The 18,304-nt window shown below is 41.4% G+C and overlaps 1 protein-coding gene across 1 annotated transcript in view; it reads right to left on the reverse strand.

The window, feature by feature from the left end:
- Positions 1–17,473, reverse strand: part of LOC115111669 (WD repeat and FYVE domain-containing protein 2) — a 45,244-nt gene extending 27,771 nt beyond the window's left edge. The window contains exons 1-6 of the mRNA XM_029637993.2: positions 16,751–17,473; positions 10,443–10,510; positions 10,183–10,256; positions 9,458–9,512; positions 9,024–9,174; positions 2,230–2,342 (exon numbers count right to left, since the gene is read on the reverse strand). Of these exons, the coding sequence (XP_029493853.1) occupies positions 2,230–2,342; positions 9,024–9,174; positions 9,458–9,512; positions 10,183–10,256; positions 10,443–10,510; positions 16,751–16,887 (598 nt within the window). The 5' untranslated portion in view covers positions 16,888–17,473. The remainder of the gene's footprint in view (positions 1–2,229; positions 2,343–9,023; positions 9,175–9,457; positions 9,513–10,182; positions 10,257–10,442; positions 10,511–16,750) is intronic.
- Positions 17,474–18,304: the final 831 nt, after the last annotated feature.

Here is an 18,304-nt window from a genome sequence, read left to right on the forward strand (position 1 = left end):
AAATTATCAATGGAAATCAAATTTATCAACCCATGGAGGTCTGGATTTGGAGTCACACGGAAAATTAAAGTGGAAAACCACACTACAGGCTGATCCAACTTTGATGTAATGTCCTTAAAACAAGTCAAAATGAGGCTCAGTAGTGTGTGTGGCCACCACGTGCCTGTATGACCTCCCTACAACGCCTGGGCATGCTCCTGATGAGGTGGCAGTCTGTGGTGCAACGTGGCGTTGGTGGATGGAGCGAGACATGATGTCCCAGATGTGCTCAATTGGATTCAGGTCTGGGGAACGGGCGGGCCAGTCCATAGCATCAATGCCTTCCTCTTGCAGGAACTGCTGACACACTCCAGCCACATGAGGTCTAGCATTGTCTTGCATTAGGTGGAACCCAGGGCCAACCGCACCAGCATATGGTCTCACAAGGGGTCTGAGGATCTCATCTCAGTACCCAATTGGCAGTCAGGCTACCTCTGGCGAGCACATGGAGGGCTGTGCGGCCACCCAAAGAAATGCCACCCCACACCATGACTGACCCACCGCCAAACCGGTCATGCTGGAGGATGTTGCAGGCAGCAGAATGTTCTCCATGGCGTCTCCAGACTCTGTCACATCTGTCACATGTGCTCAGTGTGAACCTGCTTTCATCTGTGAAGAGCACAGGGCGCCAGTGGCGAATTTGCCAATCTTGGTGTTCTCTGGCAAATGCCAAACGTCCTGCACGGTGTTGGGCTGTAAGCACACCCCCACCTGTGGACATCGGGCCCTCATACCACCGTCATGGAGTCTGTTTCTGACCGTTTGAGCAGACACATGCACATTTGTGGCCTGCTGGAGGTCATTTTGCAGGGCTCTGGCAGTGCTCCTCCTGCTCCTCCTTGCACAAAGGTGGAGGTAGCGGTCCTGCTGCTGGGTTGTTGCCCTCTTACGTCCTCCTCCACGTCTCCTGATGTACTGGCCTGTCTCCTGGTAGCGCCTCCATGCTCTGGACACTACGCTGACAGACACAGCAAACCTTCTTGCCACAGCTCGCATTGATGTGCCATCCTGGATGAGCTGCACTACCTGAGCCACTTGTGTGGGTTGTAGACTCCGTCTCATGCTACCACTAGAGTGAAAGCACCGCCAGCATTCAAAAGTGACCAAAACATCAGCCAGGAAGCATAGGAACTGAGAAGTGGTCTGTGGTCACCACCTGCAGAACCACTCCTTTATTGGGGGTGTCTTGCTAATTGCCTATAATTTCCACCTGTTGTCTATTCCATTTGCACAACAACATGTGAAATTTATTGTCAATCAGTGTTGCTTCCTAAGTGGACAGTTTGATTTCCCAGAAGTGTGATTGACTTGGAGTTACATTGTGTTGTTTAAGTGTTCCCTTTATTTTTTTGAGCAGTGTATTTCAAAATGAAAATCAAATTCACTAGCCTATACTTGTAAATTTGTAGGCAACGTGTTCTCTTCTACTTTATCATGGTTTGAACAATGTGTGTATGTGTTTCAATCCATATAATACAGCATGTTAATGTAAGGCTCATAAATGTATTTAATATATGGATCATCAGAATCAGGTAGCATCAGGTTTGAATTTTTATGCTGATCAAAGCCCTAACAAACCCAGACATATTTATATGCTTCATAATGCTTTGAATGACACTTCCGGTGTTGTTGGGAAATACTTGGTGACCCAGGAGAAAAGTGATTTATTCTCAGGATGGAACATTTGTAAAATACAGGGAAAATATTCAACCCTAATGTGCAACTCTACTGATAAGAGACAGGCCTGGAATAGTGGTGCTGTTAGCAGTTGTCAGTCACACGCTTTTTTGTCAATATAGGAAGTAGGAGATGTGACTATGCTACAACAGCTGACCCCAGATCAGAACATAGGGTTTGTAAATAGCTGTGAGGGTTATCCTCCGGGGTGTATATCTCACACAGCTCATTAGCTCTATCACTGCTGGCAGGGGATCAAGTGGTCGGGAGGGACAGTCAGTGGGTAACAGACCTACTTGTAAAATCTACATGATTTTTCCAGACCTGGGTTTAAAATAGTATTTGTGTTTTCTTTCAAATATTTAGGGTCACTTTATTTGGTTTCCACTGCGTAATGAACCACTGGAGTAGTTCAAAAAGGGCAAACCCCCCCAGCTGGAGTTTTAAGGCTGGTGGAGGATGGGATAGTAGAGGACGAGTGTTGTGTTCCAACGTGGGATGTAGTTGTAGTACCTGTGTGTCCTTTGAAGGTGGTGACCAGACTACAGCTGTCCTGCTCCAGCTTCAGGATGGTCACCTGACCAGAGTGGTCACCCACAAAGGCGTGCCTTGTCTCCACATCAAACCTGGGAGAGGTTGTGTCAAGGATGGTCTCCAGCAAAAACATGACAGTGGCAATGACTGATTAAAGAGGCAATCTGCAGTTGTTACATTCATTTTTGGCTTTATAAATGAATGATATGTACCCATAGATTATTGAAGAATATAACGTATAAATGCCTCATGACCTTAGTTCAACTGTCGTACCACATCAGAACTGAAAATAATGAGCTTGTTTGACTCCAATGTTAGTAAATAAAGTAAATGTAAATGTTTTTTTAAAGAACATAGTTAAAACTATAATCGTGATATCATTAATGGTCAGTCCTTGCATCTATAGCACTGTCTATGAATTTGAGAATAGTTACATTTCTAATCTTTTACCTAAACATGGGCGGGAAAATACTTTGTTATCGTTTAACTACGGATTGCTGCTTTAACTGAACAATTTGCATCTGAGCAACTTCATACACATTTACTCTATTCTCAAAATGTTACCTTGTTGAAACCTACTGGATCTGATCTGTATGTGGTTCATTCTAGTCAGAGAAAGGTTGACTGCATATCCAACAAAAACTAAAGATCCCATTTCAGTAAACTTACCACAACAATCAACTGTTCATTAGCTACAAAATCATATATACTTAGTCTCTGAGCTCAAGAGTCCTTTCAGTGACCTTCTGAGGGCGCAGCCAGGAACACAGTTATCCCTGTGACCTGGATACAAGAGGCCAGAACAATAACAGCCAGAGAGGAAAAAAAAGACAAATCTTCTCACTTAGCATAATGTAATTTCACCTTCTTCTGAAAAAGGTTGCTGTACTAATCTGACCCTAGGCCAACTCAGAACTGTGGCTGTTATGGAGAATTAGCTGGATGACATACTAAAGAAAATACACGTTCCAAGTTGATTTCTTTAAATTTCAACAATTTTGGACAGTGCCTCCTTTAGGTTTGCAAGGCAAACAAAGCAAAACAATGGCTGCCATATGAATGATGTCAGCTGAAATGCAACGCCGTTTTGCTTTGCTATATTTAACATGGGAAGTGTTTATCCCTGGCTTTGAAGAAGCAGTCAGTCTTATGACCTCACAGAGCTGGTTGGTATTGAGTGCCCTCCGCCATTACAGAAAACTCTCTGGACCTCTGCCTTGGTGACCGCATGACTGAAGGCTGTTGTTAGCATCTCCCAATAAGAACAACTACTTGGACGCTAATCTGACTCCTTCTCTGGTGTACCCCACAGCGCTTCGTTGTTATAAAAACATACACTTGTTTGAGGTGAAGGAGACAGTCAAAAGCCATTACCACTTGAAATATGTTTTGTGGCTTTACATTTCACTTAAGTATCCGTTAAGATAAAGTGCCTTCAGAAAGTATTCATACCCCATGACTTATTACACATTGTTGTGTTATAGCCTGAATTCAACATGGATTAAATGTATTTATTTTTTCCTCATCCATCTACACACAATACCCCATCAGTTCCAATTGGCTCATTCAGCTCCCTCCTGTCCCCTGTAACTATTCCCCAGGTTGTCAACGTACTGGGTAAAATAAGGGTTTTTATAAACAGGTGAAAACATGTTTTGACATTTTTGAAAAGGTACTGAAAATGAAATACAGAAATATCTCATTCACATAAGTATTCACACCCGAGTCAATACATGTTAGAATAATCTTTGGCAGCGTGGTTGTTGATCATTGATAGACATCCATTGAAGTTTTGCCATAGATTTTAAAGCAGATGTGCAGTAACAGTCAAAAGTTTGGACACCTACTCATTCAATAGTTTTTAAAATTTTAACTATTTTTTTTTACCTTGTAGAATAATAGTGGACATCAAAAATATGAAATAACATATGGAGTCATGTAGTACCCCACAGAAGTGTTAAACAAATCAAAATATATTTTATATTTGAGATTCTTCAAAGTTGCCACCCTTTGCCTTGATCACAGCTTTGCACACTCTTGGCATTCTCTCAACCAGCTTCACCTAGAATGCTTTTCCAACAGTCTTGAAGGAGGTCCCACATTTGCTGAGCACTTGATCACTGCTTTTCCTTCACTCTGCGGTCCAACTCATCCCAAACCATCTCAATTGGGTTGAGGTCGGGTGATTGTGGAGGCCAGGTCATCTGATGCAGCACTCTCCTTCTTGGTCAAATATCCCTTACACAGCCTGGAGGTGTGTTGGGTCATTATCCTGTTGAAAAACAAATGCTAGTCCCACTAAGCACAAACCAGATGGGATGGGGTATCACTGCAGAATGCTGTGGTAGCCATGCTGGTTAAGTGTGCTTTGAATTCTAAATAAACCACTGACAGTGTCACCAGCAAAGCACCCCCACACCATAACACCTCCTCCATGCTTCACGGTGGGAAACACACATGCGGAGATCATCCGTTCACCTACTCTGCGTCTCACAAAGACATGGTGGTTGGAACAAAAAAATCTCCAATTTGGACTCATCGGACAAAAGGAAAGATTTCCACCAGTTTAATGTCCATCGCTCGTGTTTCTTGGCCCAAGCAAGTCTCAGCTTCTTATTAGGGGTCCTTTAGTAGTGGTTTATTTGCACCAATTCACCCATGAAGGCCTGATTCACACAGTCTCCTCTGAACAGTTGATTTTGAGATGTGTCTGTTACTTGAACTCTGTGAAGCATTTATTTGGGCTGCAATCTGAGGCTGGTAACTCTAATGAACTTATCCTCTGCAGCAGAGGTAACTCTGGGTCTTCCTTTCCTGTGGCGGTCCTCATGAGAGCCAGTTCCATCATAGTGCTTGATGGTTTTTGGTGCGACTGGCTTCCGGGTTGGATGCGCGCTGTGTTAAGAAGCAGTGCGGCTTGGTTGGGTTGTGTATTGGAGGACGCATGACTTTCAACCTTCGTCTCTCCCGAGCCGGTACGGGAGTTGTAGCGATGAGACAAGATTGGATACCACGAAATTGGTGAGAAAACAGGGTAAAAATTTAAAATTGAAAAGAAAAAAAAAGTACTTGACATTTTCCGCATTGACTGACCTTCATGTCTTAAAGTAATGACGGACTGTAATTTCTCTTAGCTTATTTGAGCTGTTCTTGCCATAATATGGCCACAGTATTTTACCAAATAGGGCTATCTTCTGTATACCACCCCTACCTTGTCACAACACAACTGATTGGCTGAAACACATTAAGGAAAGAAAAGAATTCCACAACGTACTTTCAACAAAGGCACACCTGTTAATTGAAATGCATTCCAGGTGATTACCTCATGAATCTGGTGGAGAGAATGCCAAGAGTGTGTAATGCTGTCATCAGGGCAAAGGGTGACTCGGCCACTCAGGAACATTCACTGTCTTCTTGGTAAGCAAATCGTGTAGATTTGGCCTTGTGTTTTAGGTTATTGTCCTGATGAAATGTGAATTAATCTTCCAGTGTCCGGTGGAAAGCAGACTAAACCAGAATTTCCTCTAGAATTTTGCCTGTGCTTAGCGCCATTTCTTTCCCCAGTCTTTAACAATTACAAACATACCCATAACATGATGCAGCCACCACTATGCTTGACAATATGGAGAGTGGTACTCAAGTCATGTGTTGTATTTGCCCCAAACATAACACTTTGTACTCAGGACAAAAAGTTGTGCTTTGCCACATTTTTTGCAACATTACATTAGTGACTTGTTGCAAACAGGATGCATGTTTTGGAAAATGTTTATTCTGTACAAGCTTATTTCTTTTCATTCTGTTAATGAGGTTAATATAGTAGAGTAACTACAATGTTGCTCCAGACTCAGTTTTCTTCCTATCACAGCCATTAAAAACTGTTTTTTAAAGTCACCATTGGCCTCATGGTGAACTCCCTGAGCAGTTTCCTTCCTCTCTGGCAACTGCGGTAGGAAGGATGCCTGTATCTTTGTAGTGATTGGGTGTATTAATACACCATCCAAAGTGTAGTTAATAACTTCACCATGCTCAAAGGGATATTCAATGTCTGTTTTTCCACCCATCTACCAATAGATGCCCTTCTTTGCGAGGTATTGGAAAACCTCCCTGGTCTTTGTGGTTGAATCGGTGTTTGAAATGTACTGCTCGACTGGGGGACCATACAGATAATTGTATGTGTGGGGTACAGATGAGATCGTAATTCAAAAGTCATGCTAAAAACTATTATTGCACACAGGAGTGAGTCCATGCAACTTGTGAGATATTATTATTAGCACATTTTTACTCCTGTACATATTTAGGCCTGCCATAACAAAGGGGTTGAATACTTATTGACTCGAGACATTTCATCTTTCCATTTAATTAATTTCTAAAAATTAAAAAAAAAAAAAAAAAAACATTCCACTTGGACATTATAGGGTATTGTGTAGGCAGGGATTTTTTACATATTTTTAATCAATTTTAAATTCAGGCTGTAACAACAAAATGTGGACAAAGGAAAGGGGTGTGAATACTTTCTGAAGGCATTGTACAGTCGTGGCCAAAAGTTTTGAGAATGACACAAATATTAATTTCCACAAAGTTTGCTGCCTCAGTTTCTTTAGATATTTTTGTCAATGTTACTATGTAATACTGAAGTATAATTACAAGCATTTTATACGTGTCAAAGGCTTTTATTGACAATTTACATGAAGTTGATGCAAAGAGTCAATATTTGCAGTGTTGACCCTTCTTTTTCAAGACCTCTGCAATTACCCTGGCATGCTGTCAATAATCTTCTGGGCCACATCCTGACTGATGGCAGCCCATTCTTACATAATCAATGCTTGGAGTTTGTGGGTTTTTGTTTGTCCACCCGCCTCTTGAGGATTGACCACAAGTTCTCAATGGGATTAAGGTCTGGGGAGTATCCCCGAGCCACTTAGTTATCACTTTTTCCTTATGGCAAGGTGCTCCATCATGCTGGAAAAGGCATTGTTTGTCACCAAACTGTTCCTGGATGGTTGGGAGAAGTTGCTCTTGGAGGATGTGTTGGTACCATTCTTTATTCATGGCTGTGTTCTTATGCAAAATTATGAGTGAGACCACTCCCTTGGCTGAGAAGCAACCCCACACATGAATGGTCTCAGAATGCTTTACTGTTGGCATGACACAGGACTGATGGTAGCGCTCACCTGGTCTTCTCCGGACAAGCTTTTTTCCAGATGCCCCAAACAATCGGAAAAGGATTGATCAGAGAAAATGGCTTTACCCGTCCTCAGCAGTCTAACCCATGTACCTTTTGCAGAATATCACTCTGTCCCTGATGTTTTTCCTGGAGAGAAGTGGCTTCTTTGCTGCCCTTCTTGACACCAGTCCATCCTCCAAAAGTCTTCGCCTCATTGTGCGTGCAGATGCACTCACACCTGCCTGCTGCCATTCCTGAGCAAGCTCTGTACTGGTGGTGCCCCGATCCCACAGCTGATTCAACTTTAGGAGACGGTCCTGGCGCTTGCTGGACTTCCTTGGGCACCCTGAAGCCTTCTTCACAACAATTGAACCGCTCTCCTTGAAGTTCTTGATGATCTGATAAATGGTTGATTTAGATGCAAGCTTACCGGTATGAGGATTCTGTGCTATGCACTATAGCCCGTTACCATATATGTGATTGAATATTATCTGCTGTTGGCTTGTGTGGATTTATGTATGTGTTTTGCAACATAGCTGACTTGAAACATTGTCAACAGTTTCAGGGCCATGGGCCTTTCTCATGATGGAAAAATACAGAATAACATGAAGACAGGAACTGTGCAATTGGGTTGGGGGGGGCACATTCAGAACGTAGTGTTGCGAGAACAAACAGTCTTTTGTTAGATAACAGGAGCCAGGTGCGAGATAACAGTATCGAGCATGAGCGCATAGATATTCTTCACAGCAAGTTACATCTATCAACTCGAGCGCCCGGGGGCTGGTACCAGCTCGTTCGACAACAATCAACGATAGGCTGGGTGAGTCTAAACCACGCCCAGTCTCTACTCTGACAGGCCGGCTCGGGAAGCAGGAACTAATACTGTCATCAGGGTATATTATAATATCTTTGTCAGGAACAAGTCAGTTCTCTGTTTTTGCACTGCGAGGTGGGACAGAGAGCCCGTATATACGAAAATTGCATTTAACATTTATTGCTTAGCTAATAAAAAATACATAGTATACAATCGGTGACTCATTGTCATATTTATCCTGATACCAGATTCGAATTGACGCAATTCTAACACCGGCAGCAATATCCTTGCCTGTGAAGCCCTTTTTGTGCAAAGCAATGATGATGGCACATGTTTCCTTGCAGGTAACCGTGGTTGACAGAGGAAGAACAATGATTCCAAACGCCACCCTCCTTTTGAAGCTTCCAGCCTGTTATTCAAACTCAATCAGCATGACAGAGTGATCTCCAGCCCTGTCCTCGTCAACACTCACACCTGTGTTAACAAGAGAATCACTGACATGATGTCAGCTGGTCCTTTTTTAGCGGGGCTGAAATGCAGTGGAAATATTTTGGGGGGATTCAGTTCATATGCATGGCAACGAGGGACTTTGCAATTAATTGTAATTCATCTGATCACTCTTCATAACATTCTGGAGTATATGCAAATTGCCATCATACAAACTGAGGCAGCAGACTGAAAATTAATATGTGTCATTCTCAAACCTTTTGGCCACAACTGTATATGTGGCATTGCAACATCATGTGAATAGCATAGAAAGAGTAGAATAGGTTGTTTCTAACTGATGAAGGATACTGTAGTCCAGAGACCCAGGCTATGGTGCGGTATAACCCCAGCTGTGTTCCACTCTCAGAGCAGTGCCAGGTGAGGTTCTTGTCCTGTCCTGTACTAAGGACCCACTCCATCTCCAACACAAAGAGCACCACTGTCACTTTGCCCTGGTGGGCTAAAAAACACACACACACTTATGAAACACATCATGATAATAAAACAGATGAAACAATACAGGTATATATGACCAAACATAGTATACAGTAGATGGACTGGTGTTCTTTGCATCCTCAATCTTAGCTTATTGCTTTTAGAGGTCTTGCAGATAAAACCAAGCAAAGTGCCATGAACAGAAAAAATATATATATATTTTGACTGGTTTAATCCCTTCCTGCCATTGACCAGAGTCAGCTGAGTCACACAGAGAACACAGCCTGTGTCTACACTTCCCTTCTCACCCTCATAGGTCCTTTCCGGGGTCATCTTGTTGTAGTCTTCAGACAGGATGAACTCCTGAAACACAGGAAGTATGTCACTCACTGGTTTTCCCAAGAAGTAGCGCAATATTTATTATGGGACATACTTTTGGGTCAAAATTATCCAACGCTTAATATAACTTTACGAAGAGCCCTAAGCAAAAACAGAAGTGCTTAGCTTTAAAATTATATCCATGTTATTTTTAGACAGGCAATTATTCTGCAAATAAATCCCATAATCTACACATAATGACAAAGGGTTTTACAGCAACCCTAGCCTACATGTCCAATGAGATCACCAATTACAAAAATGTGAGGGCAATTATTCTACAACTCACTTAAATTTCCCAGTGAAACAGCCATTCCTGAAGATGAAAGCATATTTACTATCCCAGTGTTGATTGATCCACCTAACTGCTTAGCCAATCATGCAAGAGATTACTCAGAGATACAAACCCTCTGGGAGTATAGATCAGTGCTGAGTGTCTGGAGAAGCAAAGACTTGGTGAAAGAGTAACACACAGTAGCTACTCAGTGACCCGCTGATGTGAAACCATGACAACCAACCCCCAATCTGACCCTGGCACTGGGGTACAAGCTTTGGTAGCCATATGTGTGTCAGGGTTGAGGCTGGATGCTAAGTAGAAAAGTATATATGTAACGCCCATACATGAGTGTATGTTAAAACTACATAAATTGTCACTTACAGAGATGGTTCCATTTTCCATTCCCACAGACAGCCTCCTGGTCTCTGGGTTAAAGGACATACAGGAGCATGAAGCTACAAAAAGAAAGAAATGACAAGTCTAAGAAAAGTTGGTGTGTATTAAAACTGGAACAGATGCTAAAACAGATTCCATACAGACAGAATAGCTAACGACAGCTCACAAAATGAGGCCAATGGAGTTTCTAGGCCTAGATGCTTAACCATACATGCATAAGTAGCTAATGAGAGACGAGTACTCACCTGGCATAGTGTGATAGATGCTGGGCCAGTACTGGCCACTGTCTCTCTTCAACCATATCCGGATCGTCCTGCGGGTCAGATGCAAACTTTGGTAATGGTATTACGGTAAAATCTCCCTTAGGTTTTATGCGACCACGTTTCCCAAAAACTCTTAAATATCTGCTCCAAATTCAGATTAAAAAGATGTCTGCAGAAAGAATGGGGTGTCAGCTATAACATGGCACCTTGAGTTTGAAAAAAACAAAACAAAAAAAAAAAGATTTTGTTGAAGTGGATTTAGACCCGGTAATGAAATTGCACCATGGGTTCCTGATCTGTACTACACAGAAATTCATAATTATTGATCATCACCGATCCTCCACCAAATGTCCCAGTGGGTGCGAGACACTGTGGCTTGTAGGCCTCTCCAGGTCTCACACCCACTGTGAAATTTGGAGGAGGATCGGTGATGATCTGGGGGTGCTTCAGCAAGGCTGGAATCGGCAGATTGGTCTTTGTGAAGGACACATGAATCAAGCCAAGTACAAGGTTGTCCTGGAAGAAAACTGGCTTCTTTCTGCTTTGACAATGTTCCCCAACTCTGAGGATTGGTTTTTCCAGCAGGACAATGATCCATGCCACACAGCCAGGTCAATCAAGGTGTGGATAGAGGACCACCAGATCAAGACCCTGTCATGTCCAGCCAAATCCCCAGACCTGAACCCCATTGAAAGCCTCTGGAATGTGATCAAGAGGAAGATGGATGGTCACAAGCCATTAAACTATTTTTTGCGCCAGGAGTGGCATAAAGTCACCCAACATCAATGTGAAAGACTGGTGGAGAGCAAGCCAAGACACATGAAAGCTGTGATTGAAAATCAGGGTTATTCCACCAAATATTGATTACTGAACTCTAAGTTAAAACATTAGTATTGTGTTGCTTGAAAATGAATATGAACTTATTTACTTTGCATTGTTCGAGGTCTGAAAACACTGCATCTTTTTGTTATTTTAACCAGTCATTTTCTGAAAATAAATGCTCTCAATGACAATATTTTTAATTGGAATTTGGGAGAAATGTTGTGAGTAGTTTATAGAATAAAATAAATGTTACATTTACCCAAACACATACCTATAAATAGTCAAACCAGAGAAACTGATCATTTTGCAGTGGTCTCTTCATTTTTTACAGAGCTTTATGTGAAAATTGAGCGTTTTCTATGTTTTGTGGGAAAAACGAGGGGAATATAAGTGTAAACAATCACATAATGTTATTTTAACCAATTATGAGTAGGCATTGCCTACTAAATTGGTTGATTCTGTCATTGGAAACACTTATCTTCCTCGATCTTTTTTTAATACAAAACATAGAAATGTGCAATTTACACATACTGTATGATGTTGGGCTGGTGAGATGATGAATATAAAGTTGAACATTTTTAAAATTTCCCTTTAATAATTCATAAAGAAAATGAACACAAGTAAAATCACAATAACGAATTGATAGGTCTATCATTACTTGTTACTTATGTGACCTTTGAATGACTGGAATGAGCATGTGGTTGAAACTGTGGGAATTTTTTGACACGCTAGAGAGATGACCAGTGGGCTTTCATGTCAGCTGACTGACAAGCCCGGTTGTTTTTATGCAACGTCTGCATGACAGTATATCAGTGGTCGATAGCCAGACAGACACAGTGTAGAAGTCAGGTTTCTGATGAGATACATCTCTCTCTCTGCCTATTAGTTTTAAAGCGGGGTGACATTGGTACACATCAAGACCAATGTGTACAGGTCTAACGGAGCGAAGACGCTAGGTGACCACGTCCAGCCAGAAAGAGCCATGACGACATGCTGCATACAAAATAAGCTCAAGCTGACTAAACTCCATGGTGAAGAAAGTTTCTGATGACCTCAACCAACGGAATTGAGCAGAGACCAGGCATTGTGGAATTCAGCTTTGGATACAGCGATTTCACCCAAGGTTTTTTTTAATTATGAAATGATTGTGCCTAGTTGTCTTCAGTAGTTTCATGCCTTTGTTTGTTGAAATCCATCAGATTCTCTGATTCTGCATATTTTTTATACTGAATGTAACCAGATCTTCAACCAAACCCTAATACTAGATAAAGGGAACCTGAGTTTACAAATAAAACATTTTTTATTTTATTTATTTAATTAACAAAGTTCTGCAACACCCAATTTCCCTGTGTGAAAAAGTATTTGCCCCCTTACACTCTCAATAACTGGTTGTGCCACCTTTAGCTGCAATGACTGCAACCAAATGAGTCCTATAGTTGTTGATCAGTCTCTCACATCGCTGTGGAGGAATTTTGGCCCACTCTTCCATGCAGAACTGCTTTAATTCATTTTTGGGTTTTCAAGCATGAACTGCTCATTTTAAGTTCTGCCACAACAACTCAATTGGTATTAGGTCTGGACTTTGACGAGGCAATTCCAAAACGTTTAATTTATTGCTTTTTAGACATTTCCATGTAGACTTGATTGTGTGTTTTGGATCATTGTCTTGCTGAATGACCCAGCCGCGCTTCAACTTCGGCTCACAGACAGATGGCCTGACATTCTCCTGTAGAATTCTCTGATACAGAGCAGAATTCATGGTTCCTTCTATTAAGGCAAGTCATCCAGGTCCTGAGGCAGCAAAGCATCCACAAACCATCACACTACCACCACCATGCTTGACCATTGGTATGAGGTTCTTACTGTTTTTTGCCAGGCATAATGGGACCCATGTCATCCAGTAGGTTCACTCAAGTTTGCTAAAAAAAAAATTAAAAAGCACCTGGACTCTTGGAAGAATGTGCTATGGACAGATGATTCAAAAGTATAACTTCTTGGACGATATGAGTTTTGTGAAAAAAGGTACAGCAATTGAGACTGCATTGATTCCATGTGTTATTTCAAGGTTTTAATGCCTTCACTATTATTCTACAATGTAGAAAATAGTACAAATAAAGAAAAACCCTTGAATGGAGTAAGTGTCCAAACTTTTGACTGGTACCGTGTGTGTGATATATCTCACACACACACACAGTTGAAGTCGGAAGTTTACATACACCTTAGCCAAATACATTTAAACTCAGTTTTCACAATTCCTGACATGTATAAGGCCAGTTAGGATCACCACTTTATTTTAAGAATGTGAAATATCAGAATAATAGTAGAGAGAATTATTTATTTCAGCTTTTATTAATTTCATAACAATCCCAGTGGGTCAGAAGTTTACATACACTCAATTAGTATTTGGTAGCATTGCCTTTAAATTGTTTAACTTGGGTCAATCTTTTCGGGTAGCCTTCCACAAGCTTCCCACAATGTTGGGTGAATTTTGACCCATTCCTCCTGACAGAGTCAGGTTTGTAGGCCTCCTTGCTCGCACACGCTTTTTCAGTTCTGCCCACAAAATATCTATGGAATTGAGGTCAAGGCTTTGTGATGGGCACTCTAATACCTTGGCTTTGTTGTCCTTAAGCCATTTTGCAACAACTTTGGAAGTATGCTTGGGGTCATTGTCCATTTGGAAGACCCATTTGCGACCAAGCTTTAACTTCCTGACTGACGTCTTGAGATGTTGCTTCAATATATCCACATAATTTTCCTCCCTCATGATGCCATCTATTTTGTTAAGTGCACCAGTCCCTCCTGCAGCAAAGCACCACCACAACATGATGCTGCCACCCTTGTGCTTCACAGTTGCTTCACAGTTGAGATGTTGCCGAAGAAGTGGCTTCTTCCTTACAGAGCGGCCTTTCAGGTTATGTCGATATAGGACTTGTTTTACTGTTGATATAGATACTTTTAGATCCGTTTCCTCCAGCATCTTCACAAGGTCCTTTGCAGTCGTTCTGGGATTGATTTGCACTTTTCGCACCAAAATATGTTAATCTCTAGGAGACAGAACACGTCTCCTTCCTGAGCGGTATGACAGCTGCGTGGTCCCATGGTGTTTATACTTGCGTACTACTGTTTGTACAGATGAACGTGGTACCTTCAGGCATTTGGAAATTTCTCCCAAAGATGATCCAGACTTGTGGAGGTCTACAATTTTTTTCAGAGGTCTTGGCTGATTTCTTTTGATTTTCTCATGATGTCAAGCAAAGAGGCACTGAGTTTGAAAGTAGGCCTTGAAATACATCCGAGGGGAACCTCCAATTGACTCAAATTATGTCAATTAGCCTATCAGAAGCTTCTAAAGCCATGACATCATTTTCTGGAATTTTCCAAGCTGTTTAAAGGCACAGTCAACTTGGTGCATGTAAACTTCTGACCTACTGGAATTGTAATAAAGTGAATTATAAGTGAAATAATCTGTCTGTAAACAGCTGTTGGAAAAATGACTTGTGTCATGCACAAAGTAGATGTCCTAACCGACGTGCCAAAACTATAGTTTGTTAACAAGAAATTTGTGAAGTGGTTGAAAAACTAGTTTTTATATGACTCCAACCTAAGTGTATGTAAACTTCCGACTTCAACTGTATACTCCTCTTCTGACCAATTAATCTGTATATAATGTAATCACACACACAGTTTAATGTTGTGTGAAAAGCACAGATGCTCATTCTGTTTAGTTTGATATTAATAGGCATGTTTTTTTGCCACTTAAGATATGCACCTACTGTAATGACACCTGATTGTATGAAATATTATACCTTAGCTGCTAAAACAAAAATTGGGCCAACCAAGAATCTATTTTTTGGAAGTGGTTTGTTGTGCACACATTTATGAACATCTGCAATCTCATCTTTGCTAGAGTAGCTCAGGAAGGTTAGCCACCACCACACACACTGTGTAGGCTAAGGGAGGGGTAAATCTAGTGAGTCTTGCATAGAAGGTGTGGGAGGAGCTGCGAATGGAAATTTCCCCATTGAAAGTCTAAGGCCTTTGAAATGCATTAAATTGTATGCATATATTGCTATGGTTTAAAAGGTAGAAATAGTATCAAAACTATTTTGTCAGATAATCTAGTCTGAAGTACTCAGTAATGTTAGCTTGGTGTCTCTAGCTCAAAGGTTTTGAGCAAGGGTGGGCAGAAGAAAAATAATGTGAGTATGTTGACTCAAATTACATAAGAGTTGCTGTTATAAACACACTAAAACCCTAAAAGTATTACCTCTGGTTAGGTCAGTAGCATATGTGTGTGATTAATTGCAATAGGTCAAAATAAATAACTTGAATGTCAATGATTTATTGTGTACAACATAAAATGTGCATAAATTAACAGATAATTTGCATATTAAATGCCAATGTGCATATTTCATTTCTTTATTTATCCTTTATTTTATTTAACCAGGCAAGTCAGTTAAGAACAAATTCTTATGTACAATGACGGCCTACCCAAGCCAAATCCAGATGACGCTGGGCCAATTGTGCACCACCCTATGGGACTCTCAATCATGGCCGGATGTGATACAGCCTGGATTCGAACCAGGCACTATAGTGATGCCTTTTGCAATGAGATGCAGTGCCTTAGACCGCTGCGCCACTCAAATGCATACGTGTATATATATTTAATCCCAATTCATTTTGAAATGCACATTGTATAACCCTGCATGTCATTTTGATTGGAAATTCATATCCTGGAATGTTTGTTAGTTAATCTGATCCCACCTGTGTCATTTTGGTGCTATTTTTGTTAAACACTTTCTCTAGCGACCTTTGACCCAGAATTCGGACACACAAATTGTATTATCTCAGCAATGGTAAGATTTTCAACTGTATTATTGACTGTATGTTTTGTTTATTCCATGTGTAACTGTGTTGTGTTTCGAACTGCTTTGCTTTATTCTCGGCCAGGTCGCAGTTGTAAATGAAAACTTGTTCTCAACTTGCCTACCTGGCTAAGTAAAGGTTAAATAAATTACATACATGAAGCAAAGTGTACTATGCTTCTGAGATTCTGTTGTATCATTGGGTATGCTCAGTTCAAGCGATGTTTATTTTACCCCCCAACACCCTACTACAGAGGACAAACATAAGAACAAGGTAAGCGTTATATAGTATTGACCTTTACCGAATCGATGTGGTCGGAACTGAATTACACAAAGCCTGGTCTCTGCTCAACTCCGTTTGTGGAGTGAATAAGAAATGTTATTCACCTTGAGTTTAGTCAGCTAACGTCGCATAAATAAACTCGAGCAATGACCGAGCGGTCGTCGGTTCGGAGGGAAAACCCACTAAGCGATAGGGATCTTATAGCGTCAAGTTTGCATAGAAATTGTGCAAAATGTATGTAATATTGTAACGTTAGCTAGTCACATATCTGAAAACATGGTCTCATAAAAGTGTATAGTAAAGCAGTATCATCCTACCTGTCATCAGACACGCTGATCACCCCGTCCTCCTTTGGAATTATAACCGCCGTGTTCACAACATCTTGGGAAGACTCGATTTTATTGAGCAGAACAGGCGTCCGAGTCTGCGGTTTGGGTTGTATTTCTGCCGCCATGCTGGAGGTATAGCTCCTTCGCCAGTTCTGTCTCTCCGTAACATAACACCCTAATCGAGCCGCATAGGTATTCTAGGTTGTAGTAGCTAGAAATTGTTTGAACACAGCGACCCGTGTGTTGCAACAGCCAAAGATGCTGCTTGTCAGCTGACAAGACATTCACCTACTGCGACGCCCATGTTCGAACCATAGACATGCGCGAAAAAACTAGAACGCAAGTCTACCGGAAGTTGCAATATTGTTTTACTTGTTACTGTATATACAAATGGTTCAAACAAACTAGAAATTAGCACATACTGATGAAATCACATCAGTTATGTGATATTCAGCATTCTTACTATGTAAACAGTTCTGCAATATTAATGGCCTATTTTTGTAGGTACTAACGGAGGCAGGCTAACATTTGCAATGGCTCATAGGTCAAAGCAATGACGTTTGAAAGCTTATGGGGAAATGCAAAGCCGGAGGTATTTAGCTCCTTCGTAAAATAACACCATAGCCGAGCCGCATAGGTATTCGAGGTTGGTAGTAGCTAGCAAGCTAGAAACTGTTTGAACACAGCGACCTGTCTGTTGTAACAGCCAAAAGATCCTGCTAGTCAGCTGACAGGACATTGAACAACGACGCCCATGTTCGCGCCATAGATATCGAAAAAATAGAATGGAAAGCCTACCGGAAAATCAATATTAGAAAAGTTGTACTTGTTACTGTATATGCAAATAGTACATATTATTAAAATGATCACATACTGATGAAATCACATCAGTTATGTGATATTCCGCATCCCTACTATGTAAACAGTTCTGCCAAATAGATGCTAAATAGAGTCATTTTATTGGCGTATTTTTGTAGGCACTAACGGGGGTAGGCTAACTTCGTCCGCAATGGTCAAAGCAATGACATATGACATTTCAAAGCCTATGGGGAAATGAATGGGGGTTTTGTAGGGTTTTTGGATCAACGCCAAAAATAAGGTCAGTGTTAAACACAGGCTTAGGAGATCTTATACGTTTTGATCTATGTGTAATGACCTGACTAGATCATAAATGAACAATTGTCCAGACAGAGGCTTGAGTTTGCGAATTGACGGTTTATTGAACCAACTTTACACAGGCTACTGTTTGGGCCGTAGCACACGCCAAATAGATGACAGATAACCCACAAGCCAATCGTGACCTTCTCTTGTGAAGCCCAGACGTAAGAGAGAGAGAACAAAGGCTGAACCTGGTCTTAACTTCCAATGCCCAACCCCCCTCCACGCCACTCCGCCAACCACCAGGATGCCCAGCATCAGAACATTCCAGGCATTCCCGTGATTGGCAGATAGCAGGTTGATTGACATGTCGGACCCCGCGAACACCGGGTACTGGTCAGTACAACACAACCACCTCCTAGCCTAGCACATAACACACAGCTG

Source organism: Oncorhynchus nerka, linkage group LG3, assembly GCF_034236695.1.
Source record: "Oncorhynchus nerka isolate Pitt River linkage group LG3, Oner_Uvic_2.0, whole genome shotgun sequence".
In the NCBI taxonomy this organism is placed as follows: Eukaryota; Metazoa; Chordata; class Actinopteri; order Salmoniformes; family Salmonidae; genus Oncorhynchus; species Oncorhynchus nerka.